The sequence below is a fragment of the Heterodontus francisci genome, chromosome 17 (assembly GCF_036365525.1).
Source record: "Heterodontus francisci isolate sHetFra1 chromosome 17, sHetFra1.hap1, whole genome shotgun sequence".
Classification (NCBI taxonomy): Eukaryota; Metazoa; Chordata; class Chondrichthyes; order Heterodontiformes; family Heterodontidae; genus Heterodontus; species Heterodontus francisci.
In genome coordinates, this window is record NC_090387.1 from 83585351 (window position 1) to 83604140 (window position 18790).

Here is an 18790-nt window from a genome sequence, read left to right on the forward strand (position 1 = left end):
GTTAGATGTGAAAAAACATATATGAAGAATCAACTAAACCCTGTGACCAGAGATAGCAGACGTTGGGCGTGCTCTTTGCAATACTCAAGATGCAAATGTGGAAGATGATGATTTTATTTTATAATGCTCCTGTGAAGCATTTTAGGATGCCTTACTACATTAAAGGCACTATATAAGCTCAAGCTGTTGCTGTTACAGACCAGAGCTAAAACATCAAGGTCATGTCATCCTTTGGTAGCATCTGCCCCTAGTACACAGCTACAAGTGTAAGTTCAGAACCTGCACACATTTGCTGTTCACTTTTCCAAAGCTACAAGCAACCTTACAATCCTTTCATTGCTTAGCAGCATGGCACATATAAAGACTGTAATTTGCATCTGAAACTACTGTCACACTTAGATCTTAACAGGGCTTCACCAAACAAGTCCTTTTAACATGTCTTGGCTGCATGATGTGTGTCCAGTTCCTAGCAAACAGGATGGGGGATACAGACCTGTCACTGTACGTGCTCCTTGGACTTACAAAATCTCAAGACTACTTCTTGACTTGTAAGACATAACAAAAGGGTCAAGACTAAAAATGCAGCAATACCCAGAAATTACAGGTTTGTGACTCCCTGGACAACAATGCCCCTGAAAGTATCAAGTGAGTAAAAGGAGATGAACCTTGAGGTCTCTACCAAGCTAGGAGTTAGCTTTCAATATTTCAATTATGTCTTGTTCATCGACATACGCACAAGCTACTGGTTCTGGAAGAGCAGGGTACCAACACTGCCAGAGGCCCTGGGCAGGCCACCATCTTACTGTGCCATTATAACCAAGACTCAAGCACCAGCACAGTCACATATACCCCAGGTGTCAGCTGTGGTTCAGTACTAGCATTCTCACCTATGAGTCAGAAGATTATGACTCTAAGATTCTGGATTCAAATCCCACTCCACAGACTTCAGCACATAATCCAGAGTGACAGTCCAGTGCAGCACCAAGGGAATGCACAGTGGGAGGTGCCATCTTTTAGGATGCAACATTAAACTGAGGACCCGTCAGCCATCACAGGTGGACATAGCACTATTTCAAGGAAGAGCAGTGGCATTCTACTGTGTCCTGGCCAAGATTTATCCCTCAACCAACATCACCAAAACAGATTATTTGGTCATTGCTGCTTGTGGGACCTTGCTGTGTGCTATTTGGATGCTGCATTTCCCACATTACAACAGTAACTACAATTCAAAAGTACTTCATTGGCTGTACAAAAAAGGAAGCCCTGAGATCGTGAAAAGTGCTATATAAATGACTTTTTTTCTTTGGAGGATAGAGATAGTGATGTTCAGAAAATAGTGCCCAGTAAGTCACAGTTGTAAGAATGGACAGGTGAAGGAAGATTCAAGCAAGAGGCCATAAAGATATGCTGTATGTTTAATTTTAATTATGCTGCCTGGCAATGGAACAGTTAAAATTGAAGTGTTGAAATATGCTGTGTTTAGCTTAGCTACTGTAGTCCTAGGTATGTAGGAATACAGGAAAAGGAGTAGGTAATTCAGTCCCTTGAGTCTGTTCTGCCATTCAAAGAAATCTTAGCTGATCTGTGACCTAACTGCATATAGCTGCCTTTGTCCTATATAAATTAACACCTTCGGATAACAAAAATCTATCAATCTCAGATTTAAACTTTACAATTGATCTAGCATCAACTGCTGTTTGCAGAAGAGAGTTCCAAACGGCTATAACAATTTGTGTGTAAAAGTGTTTCCTAATTTCACTCCTGAAAGGTCTGACTCTAATTTTTAGACTACGCCAAGTCCCAGACTCCCAATCAGTGGAAATAGTTTCTCTCCATCTACCCGATCTGTTCCCCTTAATATCTTGAAAACTTCAATCAAATCACCCCTTAACATTATAAATTCCAGGGAATACAATCCTTGTTTATGTAATCACACTTTGTAATTTAACCCTTGGAGTTCAGGTATCATTCTGGTAAACCTGCACTGCAATTCCTCCAAAGTCAATATATCCTTCCTAAGGTGTGGTACTCAGAACTGCTCACAACACTCCAGGTGTGGTCATTGTATAGCTGAAACATGACTTCTACCTCATTGTATTCTAGTCCTCTAGATATAAAGGCCAGCATTCCATTAGTCTTTTTGATTATTTTCTGTACCTGTTCATGACATTTTAATGATCAACATACCTGGACCCAAGGCTCTTTGGACTGCCACTATTTCTAGCATGTCTTTAAAAAAAGCTAGCAAGAATGTTTTTTTGAGATAAGCTGCGAATGGTTGACTAGCATTACCATAGTCACTGTAGCTCTGGACAGCGTCCTGTCTCTTAAAGAATTGAGCCTGTTGAGATGAGCCGCTTATTGTTGAGCAGCCTTATTACTCCTCCAGTCTAAACTTATCAAGCTGACAATAACCATTCAACCTTATCTTCCTAATCTTATATTGAAAAAAACCCTCACATTTCGGGGTTTCAGGTGCAAGGGTCAGGCTAGCACCAATTACAGGCCTGTATAAGTAAAAGGCCAGTGGTACAGGTGAAGCTACAGAGAAGGAAATAGCAGTCTGGTTCTGACTCTAGTCAAGAAGGGAATGGGGTAATATCAGTCTGTTCTTATAACTATCAGTCAAGCATTGCAATTATCCTAATTTGTGCTCAGTTTGATTACCTCAATAAAGAATTAACATCACCATCCATTAGATGCCAGGGTCAGATTTATCACACAATGTATAGGTGAATAGAGCAAATGGTGGTACCAGAGCAGGAGCTAGCTGGTCACATGGATGTCAATCAGGCAGCAGGTTCCTCCTCCTACTCTGTCACCACCATGTAGTGGTTAGCACTGCAGCCTCACAGCTCCAGGGACCCGGGTTCAATTCTGGGTACTGCCTGTGTGGAGTTTGCAAGTTCTCCCTGTGACCGCGTGGGTTTTCGCTGGGTGCTCCGGTTTCCTCCCACAGCTGAAGACTTGCAGGTAATAGGTAAATTGGCCATTGTAAATTACCCCTAGTGTAGGTAGGTGGTAGGGAATATGGGATTACTGTAGGGTTAGTATAAATGGGTGGTTCTTGGTCGGCACAGACTCGGTGGGCCGAAGGGCCTGTTTCAGTGCTGTATCTCTAAATAAAAAATATAAAAAAATAAAATTATTGTTTTGTCTTAAGGATTTTCATTAACCACCAAAACACTTTTCAGAAGTGTTTATTTTAAATTCTGCTCTCTCCTGGATAGAGTATATGCAAATTGCTGAAAAAGTTTAACTTTAAACTTGATTAATAGTTCTTTAGACATGTGTGCAAGCAATGCATCTTTGTCTTTCAGCCTACTGATGTTGTTGTCTGCAAGATGAATACTGAAGCCCCTCGTCTAACTTCAAGAAATATCTCCCAGTTAAAAAGCTTGCCGAGTTATCAGAATGTGTTGCAGGCAATAAACAGGCTGACAAGAATCCTTCTAACAGGAGACCAGTTGATCATCTCTCAAGAGAGCTAAGATGGACTACATTGGGACTTCAGAGACAGCCAGACCATCAGTCAGCACCTTTCACTGGATAGAACTCATTAATCTTGGTAAAAGAAAAGCAGAGCTGATTAAACAGTGCGCTGTTTCTCCAGAGGATTACACAGGGAATGGACATCATCAGCACTGCGATATAGCTTACTGAGCTGCATGTGATCAAGGGCTTTGAATCCAGCCACAGGAAACATTCAAACTGAGGGAGATTAAAGAGCAGAATTTGATTAGAAGGGCACCTTTATCAAACTGTTGCCTGTCATAGCAAAGCTGATAACGTTCACAACTTAAAATACTTTGTGTCATATGTCTAGGTAAGGAGATTTACTGAAGGAAAAACCAAATGACAGTTTGTGCCTTCAATTTCACTTTCACCTTCAGATTGAAGAGCTGAAAGTCTGTGTAACTGTGAGTGGAATCAAACAGACAACCTAGATGCTTGAGAAGTGTGACTTCACCCAGGCTGACCTCAAGTGTAGTACTATGGGAGTGCTGCACTTTTGGAGGTGCCGACTTTCCGATGAGATGTTAAACGGGTGCCCTATCTGCTTTTTCAGGTGGAAGGAAAAGATCCCATGACACTTCTTCAAAGAAGAGCAGGGGAGTTATCCCTGGAGTCCTGGTCAATATTTATCTCTAAACCAACATCACTAATACTGATTATCTGGTCAATATTTCATTACAGTTAGTGGGAGCTTGCTGCGGTTGCAATGTTTCCTACAACAGTGCTTACACTTCAAAAATACTTAATTAGCTGTAAAGCACCTTGGGACGCTCTGAGGTGGTGAAATGCACAATATAAATGCAAGTTTTTGTTTTCTTTTTCTTCTTTTGAAGGGAGTCCCTGACTGTATAACTGCCTCATTAAATTTAAACCTTTACATTATGGAGTATTCCCTCGAAATTTCAAATCTATTAGGCAACTATGTCATCAGGAACCTGTGGCTTTTTATAATTAAGAAATCCAGGAGAAGGGACAAGGGCTATAATGCAGGACACAACGGAATGGAGCGAAGAGGATGTGAAAAGCCTAAAGATTGATGGAGGGAGGTAAGAGAGGGGAAGTAAAAAAAAAAAATAGGGAGGTAAGACAGAGGGAGGTAAGGACTTCTACAGTTCTGAGATCTTGTGAAAGAATTAGTTAGAACAGGAGACTGTGCATTGCGTCCCAACGATACAGTGAGAATTCAGAGAGTGGGGGGGTCTCTATGTCAGTGAATTTGCAGTTTTCAAACAGGTGATTACATTATTACTGAGAAGAACCAAATTCTAGAAAATGAGGTACAAGTTGATTATCATTGGGCTATTTCATTAATGAATCTCATAAACCACAGGTAAATAGATTCCAAGAAGATATAGATCTGTAAAACCTCCCATCTCCATAATAATCTAACATTATAAGGATATTATTCAACTCTAGCCAATTGCCTCCAGTAGCACAGGAACTATTGTATTCTATATTAACAGAGTTCTTATAAAATTTAATCATGTTAAAATGTTCTAAACCAATGTTTTCCAACTCTTTTTCTTAAAAATGAAAGTTTGCACAACATTAACTGCTTGATGGAAGTCTATTACAGAATGTTACTACAGTGTGGAAAAAAAAACTTCTCATCTCCAGCTTCACATTGCCATAGTGTTAAATCCTTTTCCTTGTTTTATATTTAGCAACAGACCTAAAAAGGGTGCATTCACAACTTTAAATTTGTCATCCAAATCCAGATTGAAGGCCTAATCTAACTCCAGGGAGAAGTGGAGCGAGATTCCTTGAGTGGGTAGTCTCATACTGCTCTGATTTCAAATGGTACAAAGTTTAACTCCAGTGTGGTGCCAAACTGGATGTACTAAATGCCCTTGGCCATCTTTTAAACCTTCCTGCAATAAATTAGCCAATATGGACAGAGGTGCTTTGTCTGAATGTTTACACTTTAGCCACTGGAGAAGGAACATGCACAGATCTCGCTCCTGGGCAGCAGAATGGGCATTTCAGAGGGGCAGTGTAGTGACAGGCAATCTAAAGACATCCAGAATAGGATCTGTCCTCTGGGTGGACATTTCATTTTCCTGTATCTGTCTGTATTAGATCACAGAAACCCATCTACACGATCCAGCAACAATTGCATTGGGATCCCTACAATACAGTGCGCCATTGCCCTTGTAGTCATTGACAAATGGTCTACAACCCTATTGAAATAGGCAGATTATATTATTACATCAATGTGCACATGGTATGTGACCCCAATAGAGAATGATGCACAAAAGTGTATGCACCCCTGAAGGTTTGCATGTTACTTTTGTTTTGTGCCTATCAAGCAGGCCAAGGTTCTTTGATGGAGAAGGATGGATGGATGGATGGATGGTCATAGAACTACTCAATGCAGCCAAGACTGATGACACCACTGATACAAATTCCACATCCCAGATACATTAGAGCCCTTGCTGATCAAACATTTGGAATGCTGAAACAATGCTTGGGAATCAGGCAAGAAAGATGCTACAAGGTGCCCAGAGAAGACTGACAAGACAAAAGCAGAATGCTATGCAGTGACCAGCCACACAACCAGCAGGAGTGACTAGCAGCAGTGACCAGCCACACAACCAGCAGGAATGACCAGCAGCACACCAACAGGTGCGATCAGCAGCACACTGGCAGCACAGAGCAGGAATGCTCAACAGTTCACCAGCAGCATGACCAGGAGGACACCAGCAAATGCAGAAAGGGCCATGGTTGTATCAGCATCCCCATATAGTCCAGTTCTCCAAGTGAGATCTGCAATTGGGCACTGCAACATTTTACTAAATGTACAGTTACAGAACTGCTTTACCTGGATATTTATCATCGCAAACTGCCTATGTTCTGTTGCCATTTGCAGATTGTAATTGTAATGTATATTAAAAGTGAATTAATTTCCATAAGTGCACTGATGCCTGTGATGTATGTTGTGCTGTTGTGTGCACCCCCTTGTGATTTGTAAACATCTCAGTGTTGGTTCTCCATACGACCCATCTCTCCTCTGACCTACTGTTAAGCCTGATTCATTGTCACTCCTGATCCATCACTACGTTTCCCATTACTCTGTGCCACCCATCACTCCATGGAATCCATTGCTCTGTGCAACCCATCTGTCAAAGCCATTGCTCTGTTTGACTCATTGCTCCGTGCAACCCATTGCTATGTACCACCCATTGCTGAAGGAAGGGTGATGATGATTGCTCGACACTGCAAGAGCTGCAGAAAATGCAGTTTGGTCAATTCTGATGATACACCCCTCCTAAAACCTTAAGTTAATATTGTTATTCAGGTGCCGCCTGACCCAATGGGCTGGATTTTAAAGCCTCTCTGCCGAGGGAATGGCGACAGGGGAACAATGAAGACCTGTACGCAGGAGGCCTGCCACTGACCCTGACAGCGGCAGGCCCTGTATTGATCTAGGCGGCGGTGGTAAGGCCTCGTGGCGCTGCCCGCCACTCAGCGACAGGACCCGCATTAATATATGTAAAGGTCTACTTACCAAGCAGGCTACAGCGATTCAGGCAGCACGTTTCAATCTTTATTCTGGCGGCCAGGGGAAACGTGGCGCGACACCTGTGGGGAGGGGGCAGGAGGTGTTTTTCTCTGTGTGGGGGTGGGGTGGAGGGAGAAATTAATCAAAGTTACTGGTTGGAATTTTACGCTGCCCCAGCTGGTCGGATGGTGGCACAGGGGTGGCATAAAATTGAGTGGCAGGCTCCAGGAGGCCTACCCACCCCACTTCCACCTCTGAACAAGTTTACGGCAGTCAGGCGGGGGGGGGGGGGGACCGCCCACCCGCCCGAGGCCAATCAAGAGCCTTAAGTGGCCACTTAACGGCCACTTAAAGGCCCTCGCCCGCCTCCATGGGTATTTTACCCATGGCAAGCGGGTGTGCTGGGGACGTGAAAGGCCGTCCAGCAATAGCTGCCGGTCTTTCCGCGCCCTGGCATGGCAGTCGGGCACAGGGTACCCAACCCACCCCCGGGACCCAAGGAACCCCCCTCCCCTCAAACGACCACTCCATACTCACCTTGGAAGGACCGATACCCATGGTGCGGCATGCCCCTACTTACCTTCCCTCCTCGATCCATGGCGTTGGCTAGGCTGCAGCCCCAGTAGTGGCCACTGCTCCCGGTGGCACTGCTCAGACTAAGAGCAGCCGGCCCGCTGATTGGCCGGCAGCTCACTGAGGCGGGACATCCTCCCTCAAGTGGGTGGAAGTCCCACCCTGGGACAATTAAAGCCTGGGGACCCATAAAATATGGGACGGATCCCTGGGCTAGGCGGAAGTGGGTTCACCACCGACTTTCACGTCGGAGTCCGACACCTGTCCATCCACCGTAAAATTCCGGCCACTGCTCCTGTGTGTATGTGAATCTTAAGGGGGTAGTTTCCTGAGAAGCCCTGGTGGAGGGAAGCTCAGTCGCAATCAGTGTATATCAGAACATTTGCCTCATTGTGGGACTACAGATGGCTATTCTCTCCCCACAATGACATTCGCTCTCCAGATTCATGTATCAAGAATGGGGAATTGGGAGGGTAATGCAGGCTGGTCAACACCTAACCCATAAATAGCCAGTACCTTTCTGGAGAGGAGGAGAACACACTTTGTTTTAATTAATGCACCAAGTGAAGCATCAAGGCTGGAAGAGGAGAGACTCAACAACAAAGCAACAACCCACAATCTTTGAATTCCCAAGGCCTGGGGGAACAATAGTGAGGATAGCATTGACAATTGCAACTTGGAAATTGGGGTGGCTGTTGGGAAGTAAAGATAATTTAAACAAAATAAACAGACAGAAATTTACAGGGATTAATATAAAATACTCAGTGATTCTTAGTCCAGCAACTAGGCTTCGTGTAAGTATTCCCTGGTATACTGTTCTAATCTTTCAAAGTCAAAGACTCAGTGGACAAGACCACACCGTGCTTGAATGAGAGAACATGGTCAGTAGTCAACAAGGGGACAATATTTTAAACAAAATGTGGAACTCATTCTGTGCTGTGCAGGTGTCTCACTGTATAGGGTTCACACTTCCAATCCCCAGTCAGTAGATGAGATCTTTTACATTTGTGTTCATTGTTGCTTTCGCGCTGGCAGTATAAGCCAAATCAAAGTGTGCTTTGCGGCTTGCATGAACGAACATATAGTTAATCTGAATAATTTTACTGATAGCATGCTTAACATAATTTAAATTATCTTACTGATCGCATGTTGTAGAAATACAACATCCATAGTAATGTCCTGATTTGGATCTGTTAAAGGTAACACAATGGTGTTGACTAGAACCGGGCACATTTATCCAGCAAAATTCTAAAGGTGTCGATGGTGTTTCTATTTTTTCGACCAAAAGTGCATCACTTCACATTTATCTCTGTAAAGTTCATTTGCCACATGACATTCCAATCTGGAGGCTTTCTAATGTCTTCTTGTATTATGTTGCATTCTCCCTCAGCGTTAGATGTACCCCTAGTCCAGTATCATCTGCAAATTTTGATATTCAGGTACTTGTTCCTCAATCCAAATCAATAATATACATTATGAATAACAGTAATCCTAGCACTGATCCTTCTGGAACACAGCTTTCTACCTTCCTCCAATCTGAATAACAACTCTTTACCCCTACTCTTTGCTTTCTATTTTTTAGCCAATTTGCTGCTCATTCAGCGATTTATCCCGACTCCACATGTCCTAACCTATGTCACGAGCCTTCCGTGTGGTACCTTACCGAAGGCCTTTTTGAAATGCCAAGTTTATGACATCTACTGCATTACCCTTGTCTACACTTTCTGTTACCTCTTCAAAAGATTCTATCAGGTTAGTTAAGCTTGACTTAGCCTTTTGAAATCTATGCTGACTATTTTTTAAATTATAATTTCTGTCTCTAGTTGCTGTTCTGTCACTTCCTTTAATATAGATTCCTGTATCTTTCCCATCACTGACGTTAAGCTGACTAGCCTATAATTCCCAGATTTTGTTTGGCTCTGTTTTTGTATACAGGGCAATATAGGAAATCTGACTAATATATTCCCCGCACATTTTTAAACTGGGAGAAATACAGGAAGGCACCAATCAGAAAAGTATGGCGAGGAATGCCTTTAAACACAATCCTTACTCATGCATGAAGGACTTCCAGTTGGGAAAGGTACTGGAGCAGTGCGTACATGTGCCTGTGGTGCCCCTTCCCTGTCACGGTAACCTTCACCATTCTTACAAGCCTCTGAGAACTCTGTTTTCCCAATTCTGGCCTCTTGTCCATTTCCCCACTCCATTTGTCCCACCACTGGCAGCTGTACCTTCAGTTGCCTGGGCCATAAGCTCTGGAATTCCCTCCTTAAACTTCTCTGCCTCTCAATATCTCTCCCCTCCTTTAAGACGTTCTTTAAAACTTGTCCTAATGTCTCCTTTTTTGGCTTGGTGTCAATTCTTGTCTGATTGCACTCTTGTAAAGTGCCTCAGGATATTTTACTGGGGAGAGATGCCATTTAAGGTAAGTTGTTGTTATTGAGATCAAGTACCTCGATGTGTGTGATAAGAACATAGGGAGGCGGGCTTTTGCTGCGTAAGCTTTCCAGACATGGAAATACTTGTATCGTTGCCATTTGTACACAGAGTGGAATCTTCTTTTCATAATCATAGTTTGTTAATAATCATGAGTTGTTTCCAGGACATGCCTGCACTGCAGGCTTTATGTTTTGAACTGCTTGTGCAGCACAAGCCAGTCATGCTGCTCATTTTCCAAGAGACATCCTCTTATGTCCGAATTATGTAAAGAATTTCACGAGTGCCTATCTGCTCCTTGTACTATTAAACACAAGGCTGCACAGGACTACTGAAACAATTACTGAGCATTGGCAAGTCCGCTGTGTTCATATTTGCTACTTTACAGAGTGAGAACTGAAAAAATTAGACTTTTCTTGTTTTAAAAGCTTTCGAACTTTGAAAGTTATTAGCTGTGGCTCAGTGGTAACACTGTTGCCTTGGTCAGAACGTTGTGAGGACAAAACCTAGGCTAACTCTCATGGTGCAGTACTGGGGGAGTGCTGCACTGTTGAAGATGCTGACTTTCAGATGATATGTTAAACTATGGCCCCATTTGGCCTCTCAGATGGATGTAAAAGATCCCCTGGCACTAATGGAAGAAAGCAGGGGAGTGAGTTACCCCGGTGGTGTCTTTTCCAACATTTATCCTTCAGTCAACATCATTAAAAAAACAAATTATCTGATTTGATTTTTGATTTAGAGATACAGCACTGAAACAGGCCCTTCGGCCCACCGAGTCTGTGCCGACCATTAACCACCCATTTATACTAATCCTACACTAATCCCACATTCCTACCACATCCTCACCTGTCCCTATATCCCCCTACCACCTACCTACACTAGGGGCAATTTATAATCGCCAATTTACCTATCAACCTGCAAGTCTTTTTGGCTGTGGGAGGAAACCGGAGCACCCGGAGGAAACTCACGCAGACACAGGGAGAACTTGCAAACTCCACACAGGCAGTACCCAGAACTGAACCCAGGTCACTGGAGCTGTGAGGCTGCGGTGTTAACCACTGCGCCACTGTGCCGCCATTTTCGGTCATTTTCTCAATGCTGTTTGTGTGACCTTGTTGTGCTTAATTGGCTGCTGTGTTTCCTTCGTTACAACAGTGACTACTTTAAAAGTACTTCATTGACTGTAAAGCGCTCAGGACATCCCGAGGTCTTAAAAGGTGCTATGGAAATGCAGGTCCTTTCTTTCTGTAAATGCTTTTAAATTTGTAAAATTGCTGAATAACTTTTCATTAAAAAGGTAAAATTCTTAATGGCTGAGCATTTTATGAATGGACTGAGATACATATAATAGCAATCACAGGAACTGGAGGATTGCTGGAGATCTGCCTCCTGCTATAGCACTCGGCTGGTTCGGTGATGATTTGTGCTATTCACCAAACTGATGGAAGCGAGCCTTTGGTTCAGTGACAGCATTCCTGTCTGAGTCTGGCGGTGCAGGGTTGGAACCCCACTCCAGACAGTCCCAGCAAGTGGAGACTGGAACTCCTGCTCGGAATTCCGGGTTGACATCCAGTGGGATGGTTGGTGTCAGTGCCCCCCTACCTCATTGAATGGATTGTGGGAGCCCATAAAACCCTCCCATCGTACAGGACTAACCACCACCTCCCCCCCCCCCCCCCATATTGGCTGGTACAAAGATGGTTACGCCATGGAATCAGCATTCAAGTTGTGGCCTAAGAGACTGTTAAATTACATTATAATAAAAGCAAAATACTGTGGATGCTGGAAATCTGAAATAAAAACAAGAAATGATGGAAGTACTCAGCAGGTCTGGCAGCATCTGTGGAGAGGGAAGCAGAGTTAACGTTTCAGGTCAGTGACCCTTCTTCAGAACTGGCAAATATTAGAAATGTAAAAGGTTATAAGCAAGTAAAGCGGGGGTGGGGCAAGAGATAACAAAGGAGGTGTAGCTAGGACAAGGTCACAGAATAGCTGACCAGAAGGTCGTAAAGCAAAGGCAAACAATATGTTAATGGTGTGTTGAAAGACAAAGCATTAGTATAGATAGGGTGTTAACGGACTGAAAATTGAACAGCCGCAAGTACAAACATGAAAAAAGTGGGTAAGCAAACTGAACAAACTAAGATGAATACAGTATACTACATTGTAAATCCAGGCCCCAAACACTCCTTTCAGGTGAAGCAGTGATTTACTTGTACTTCTTTCAATGTGGTATACTGTATTTGCTGCTCACAATGTGGTCTCCTCTACATTGGGGAGACCAAACGCAGACTGGGTGACCGCTTTGCGGAACACCTCCGCTCAGTCCGCAAGCAGGACCCTGAGCTTCCGGTTGCTTGCCATTTCAACACTCCCCCCTGCTCTCATGCTCACATCTCTGTCCTGGGATTGCTGCAGTGTTCCAATGAACATCAACGCAAGCTCAAGGAACAGCATCTCATCGATTAGGCACACTACAGCCTGCCGGACTGAACATTGAGTTCAATAATTTCAGAGCATGACGGGCCCCCCATTTTACTTTTATTTTTAGTTTTTTTAAATATATATTTTTGTGTTTATTTTATTTCATCTTAGTTTGTTCAGTTTGCTTACCCACTGGTTTCTCTCATGTTTGTACTTGCGGCTGTTCAATTTTCAGTCCGTTAACACCCAATCTGTACAAATGCTTTGTCTTTCAACACACCATTAACATACTGTTTGCCTTTGCTCCACGACCTTCTGGTCAGCTATTCTGTGACCTTGTCCTATCTACACCTTCTCCTTTGTTTTCCCTTGCCCCACCCCCGCTTTACTTGCTTATAACCTTTTACGTTTCTAATATTTGCCAGTTCTGACCTGAAACCTGAAACATTAACCCTGCTTCTCTCTCCACAGATGCTGCCAGACCTGCTGAGTATTTCCAGCATTTCTTGTTTTTTATTTCTGTTAAATTACATGATTCTCCAAGGTATGCTATGAAAAACAAAATGAATAAACTGTGATCACCTATATCTGAACTCCACACAGCTGGGTTTCAGGCTCCTATAGGTAAAAATAATTACAAATCCCCCAATGATTTCATAAATACATCAGAACTATGCTATAGAGCAATAGGAGATGTAGCTAACCTAGATTATTCCAGACCAGGTTCCAATCCTAGCTTCTGCTGAGGTTAGGTGAAGTCAGCTAGTGTTGTGAGCAACCCTAGGTTGGAGAAGAGAAATTTAACCAGCATTCCCACTCCTACTGAGCCCTGCATGCCATGCGAAGACAGTATCTGTGGTACACTCATGATCAAACAGACTACCAACATGCACTGTTTAAGCTCACGGATACAGAATAGGCTGTCAGGTGAGTGTGCTGATGGTGTGTACAAAGCAGCACCCGAGTGAACCCTTGTATTTGAAGGCTCTTGTTCTGTTAATTAAATGCTGCAATGTGTTCCCTTTCCACAGTATCTTTGGAGTACAGTACCTGGGTAGGAGGGGACAGTCAGGATCATATCTGTGCTGCAGACCCACACACCTGGCGTACAGCCTGGTCCCAACTATAATAGGCAAAAACAGAAAAGACCCATCAGTGATGCATTCCATACTCTACTTCACAACCTCCTTTGCCCTTTGTACACGATCTGGACAACTGTGATGTAATGTGATCTCTCACAGAAAACCTGTGGGATATCTTCCATTCCATCATCCCTGTACTCAATGACCAACATTGACTTCCACTCCAGCGACACCCTGAAATTAAAATTCTGATCCTTGTTTTCAAATCCCTCCATGGGCTCACCCATCTATATTTCTGTAACCTCCAGTTCCACAACCCCCTGAGATATCTGCCCTCCTCCAATTCTCACCTATTCTGCATCCCCGATTTTAATTGCACCACTATTGGTGCCTATGCTATCAGCTGCCTAGGCCCTAAGCTCTGGAATTGCCTCCCTAAACCTCTCCACCTCTTTCGCCTCCTTTAAGTTGCTTCTTAAAACCTACTTCTTTGCCCAAGCTTTTGGTCATTTATCCTAATATCTCTTTATGTTGCTCTGTGTCAAATTTTGCCTGATAATGCTCCTGTGGAGTGCCTTGGGACATTTTACTACATCAAAGGTGCTATACAAATGCAAGATATTGTCGTCTAAGTCAATTTCTTGAAGGTACAAATTCCTTCTTAAGTGTTGGGGCAATAAGGAAGGAGAAATTACACTGCAGTAGACCAGACTTGCATCAGTATGTATTATATACATGCTTCGTTTCACCTGGATAGCCACCTGGCTGTGGGGTTCCGGACAGCGAGTCCCCTCTCCCCACACCAAGCTCCTCAGCCTTCCTGGCCAAAGAATGTTACAGATCAGTAGATTAATGGGGACCAACACCTCACTGTGCACCCAAACATCCCTATTAATCTAGGCACATCGGGAACACTAAACAGTACTGGATGGGAAAATGCTCCTTGCCCATTTGTTCAGTTCCAGAAGCAAATACCCCTCAATATCTATCCAATTCTCCCTTACATTTCCCCGCACTAGCCTCCTCCCACTGGCTCCTCTGGGCAGTCCATTCCACACATTCACTACCCTTTTCTTACAATTGCTAAATCTGAACTTTGTGTGTGTTTTCTCTTTTGTAAACTTCAGCCCAGATCCCCTGGTTTTAAAGTTTGCGGCAATCTCAAAAGGTATTATTGGGCTTCAGTTTATCAATTCGCTTAAGAATCTTGAACACTTTGAATTACATCTCCCCTAAGATGTAATTCTCTTCTCCATTTGAACAAGCCCAATCTCCTTACAGTTCCTATGCCTCAAGGTTAGTGTCACATCACCAACAGCCCTTGTCCTTCTAGGTAGTAGAGGTCACGAGTTTGGAAGGTGGTAGCCCAAATGTATACAATTGTCTGAGATCCTTAAAGTCTGCCCCTGAAACTATGATATAATCTATGATGTACTATGGGGCAACACGAAGCCATACAGATCAAAATGTCACAGATCTGATTCCTCATCTGAGCTGCGACAGCTGATCTTACCTGGACTGGCAGTTGCAGTATCAATACCGAGTCTGGTTTAGGGAGCGGAGAGAAAGAGCTAGGATTCTTACTCCTAGCTGATATCCAGTGACTTGCTGGGGAGTCCACCTATCTGGGCACTGGATGAGGATTGGGTCGGACTCGGCTTTGATTGCCTCCAAATGGAATTGCCAGCTGACTCTCAAGGTTTAGGCTTACCCCATTGGGAGGGGTACCTGAAGGGCTGCCAGTATCTGCAGTAGGTCAGTGCTCAGGAGGTGGGGAGAAAATGGGGAACTTGTGGGTTGCTGCATGTTAAAGACGTTAAACTCTATTGGAGCTCTCTCAAGTAATGTGCTCAAACTGAACCCTTAAAAACATAGGAACAGGAGAATGCCATTCAGCCCCTTGAGCCTGTTCTGTCAATTCAAACAGATCATGGCGAATCTGTACTTACACTCCATCCACCCACCTTGGTTCCATATCCCTTAATACCCTTGCCTAACGAAAATCTATCAATCTCAATGTTGAAATTTAAAATTGACCCCCAGCCTCCACAGCTTTTTTGGGGGAGAGCTTTCCAGATTTTCACTACCCTTTGTGTGAATAAGTGCTGCCTGACATCGCCCCTGAACAGCCTAGCTCTAACGTTAAGGTTACGCCCCGGTGTTCTGGACTCTCCCCAGAAGAAACAGCTTATCCGTATCTGCCCTATCAAATCCTTTTTAATGATTTTAAAACACCTCATTTAGATTACCCCTTAAATCTTCTACACACAAGGGAATACAAGTCACGTCTATGTAAGCGTCATCCATATAATAACTTTTTTAGCCCCAGCATCATTCTGGTGAATTTACACTGCACCACCTCCAAAACCAATTTATCTTTCCTGAGATGTGCTGCCCAGAACTGAACCTGGTCCTCTAGGTGGAGTCTAACCAGAGCTCTGTACAGTGGCAACATAATTTCCACCACTTTTTAATCCAATCCTCATGAGGTGATGGCCAACATTCCATTAGCACTTGTTCACTAGCCTTTACTTATTTCTGTACAAGCTCCCCAAAATTGCTTTACTCGTCCACAGTTCCTTTGTGCCATTTAGTAAAACTTTATCTTTCTTCAGTCCAAAGTGGATGACCTGACACTTCACCACTTCCACCTGGGACTGCTCGTGAATAACTGACCTTATATGTCATGATGTGCAGCAGAACATCGATGTTACAGACAAGGGCCTCTGCTTTGCTGTTGGGGTTTTCCACTGGCAAGCAGGTAAATGAACGGCCACAGTCATCAAAGGGAAAGTCTCGGCCCTACACATGACAATTGAGAAGAAAAGAAAGACCTTTTAACATTTATATTTTATGTTCGTCCTCTTCCAGAAAGTACAGTCTGTCGCTGGGGCACAGGCCCCACAGACACAGAACACTTTAAATCTCTTATCCAAGTGGTCAGTCTTCATTTGTAAGCCTCGGCAGGAGCAGGAGCGGGACAGGTGCAGAGGCATAGATGGAGGCAGGTGAAGGGCAGGAGCGGGGCAGAGGCAGGAGCTGGGTTGGAGGTAGGGCCAAGCGCAAAGTTGGGGCTGGGGGAGGGGGTGATGTTGGAGGCGATGTCAGTGGCAGGGGCTGGGACAGCAGAGGCTGATCTGGTTTTTCCACTTTTCACCATGCATTGCAGGATTGTGATCAGGAACAGGAATGCTGGCTGATTCTCCCCCACTCCTCAGTGCAGGGGTGCTGAAACCAATTGCAGGCCCTCTTCTGCCACCTTAATGGGCATCAGCTAGCCCATTACAGACTAGGAATTGAACCTAGAACCTTCTGTGCTGCATGGTGTCAGCCATTGCTCAATGGTAGCATTTCCACATCTGAGTCAGAAGGTTGTGGGTTCAAGCCACACTCCAGAGACATGAGCACAAAATCTAGGCCGGCACTCCAGTGCCGTACTAAGGGAGTGCTGCACTGTTGGAGATGCCGTCTTTCAGATGCAAAATTAGACTGAAACCCTGTTTATCCTCTCAGTTAGGCATAAAAAAAACAATGGCACTATTTGAAAAACAGGGGAGTTTTCCCAATGTCCTAGCAACATTTATCTCTCAACCATCATGAAACACTTGAATTGGTCACTTATTGCAGTTTGTGGGAACTTGCTAGCAACAATATGGCTGCCACATTTCCCTACATTACAAAAATGACTACACTTCAAAAGTATTTATTTGGCTGTAAAGCACTTTGGGACATCCTGAGATTGTGAAAGGCCCAATATAAAAGCATCTTCTTTCTTATGGTCCAGTACACTGTACGGTGGTGCCTTTATCCACTTAGCCACTGACAGAGATTTAATGACTTTAATGAGCTTTCAGAGTTAAACGATTCCACAGTAATGAAAAAGAGAACTGCTGATTCTAGTGGTTGTGTGGACCATTGAAGACTCATCATGCTGAGTGATCGGGCTGCTTCTGATTAACTGAGCCAATTGCTGACTAGAGTTGATGATGTAGTAGTTTGCAGTTTGCTGACTCTTGCAAGGCGTTCATTTTACAGTCACTTTATTAAATTGGGTAACTGCCAACCTGCAACCACTCATCCCTCAGCTTTAATAGACATGTACTTGACATTTACTGCAGTGTGTCCAGTGTAAAATATAGTCCTCTCAAATGGGTTTATAGAAATGTTTAAAAAGTCTGTCCAAAAAGAACAAGACAACTGTCAACTGAATAATGGGAAGCTTATTAGTGAGCTAAACTTCTAGGCTTCCCCCAACATCTCAGTGGGCAAGTGTGTCATGTGTTGTGGCACTGAGTCATACAGACCAGGGCAGGCCCAGCTCTATCCATGCCACAGCAGGTGGCAGTAGGAGGCTACTCCAATTGGCCTCAGTACCCTGGAGCAGCGAGAGGAAAAAGACATCAGCCTGAATTCCCAATCCTGATTGCTTCACTACTGGAAAGTGCAAACGAGTGGATGCTCGGTATGAGGTCGCCCTACGGTGTATAGCCTGCGACTCCAGAGATCTGAGCACATAGTCTAGGCTTACACTCCAGTGCATTACTGACGGAGCGCTACTCTGTCTGAGATGCCGTCTTTTGGGTGAGGCATTAAACCGAGGCCCCACCTATACTCCAAGGTGGATGTTAAAGATCCCATGGCACTATTCAAGGAACAGCAGGGGTGTTCTCTCCAGTGTACTGTCCAATATTTATTCTTCAATCAACATCAATAAAAGAGGTTATCTGGTCATTATTACATTGCTGTTTGTAGACCTTGTGTGCAAATTGGCTGCTGCGTTTCCTACATTACAACAGTGACTACGCTTTGGAAGTACTTCACTGACTGTAAAGCGCTTTGGGATGTCCTGAAAGGAGTTATATAAAAGCAAGATCCTTCTTTCTGTCTTTAACATTCACCGTCTGGAGCTCACACTCAGAGGATAACAACTTGAGTGAGCTACCAGACGGATCTCAGTTCCTGCGCAACTACATCCAATGTATGAATCCCTATGACATTGGATGGGTCCACACAGACCAAGGATCAACCTTTGTAGTCTCTGTGGTTCAGTGCCACACCAGCTGCTTCACTTACTCATTGGGGCATTGGAGCAGCTTAACAACCAGTTCCTTAACCACAATAACTCCGTCCATGAATTAAGCAGAAAGATGGCCTGAGCAACAAAAAGCCAATTCCAAAGTCGAATTAGCCAAAGAACCAGGAGAGAAGACGATGAGAACTGTTTTTTGCACAGCGAATTATGATGATTTGGAAT

The 18790-nt window shown here is 43.9% G+C and overlaps 1 protein-coding gene across 3 annotated transcripts in view; it reads right to left on the bottom strand.

The window, feature by feature from the left end:
• The window catches only part of LOC137379101 (L-fucose kinase), a 322051-nt gene that overhangs the window by 81108 nt on the left and 222153 nt on the right, over nucleotides 1-18790 (bottom strand). For all 3 annotated transcript variants that reach the window (XM_068049779.1, XM_068049780.1, XM_068049781.1), the window contains exons 5-6: nucleotides 16213-16338; nucleotides 13505-13577 (exon numbers count right to left, since the gene is read on the bottom strand). In XM_068049779.1, the coding sequence (XP_067905880.1) occupies nucleotides 13505-13577; nucleotides 16213-16338 (199 nt within the window). The remainder of the gene's footprint in view (nucleotides 1-13504; nucleotides 13578-16212; nucleotides 16339-18790) is intronic.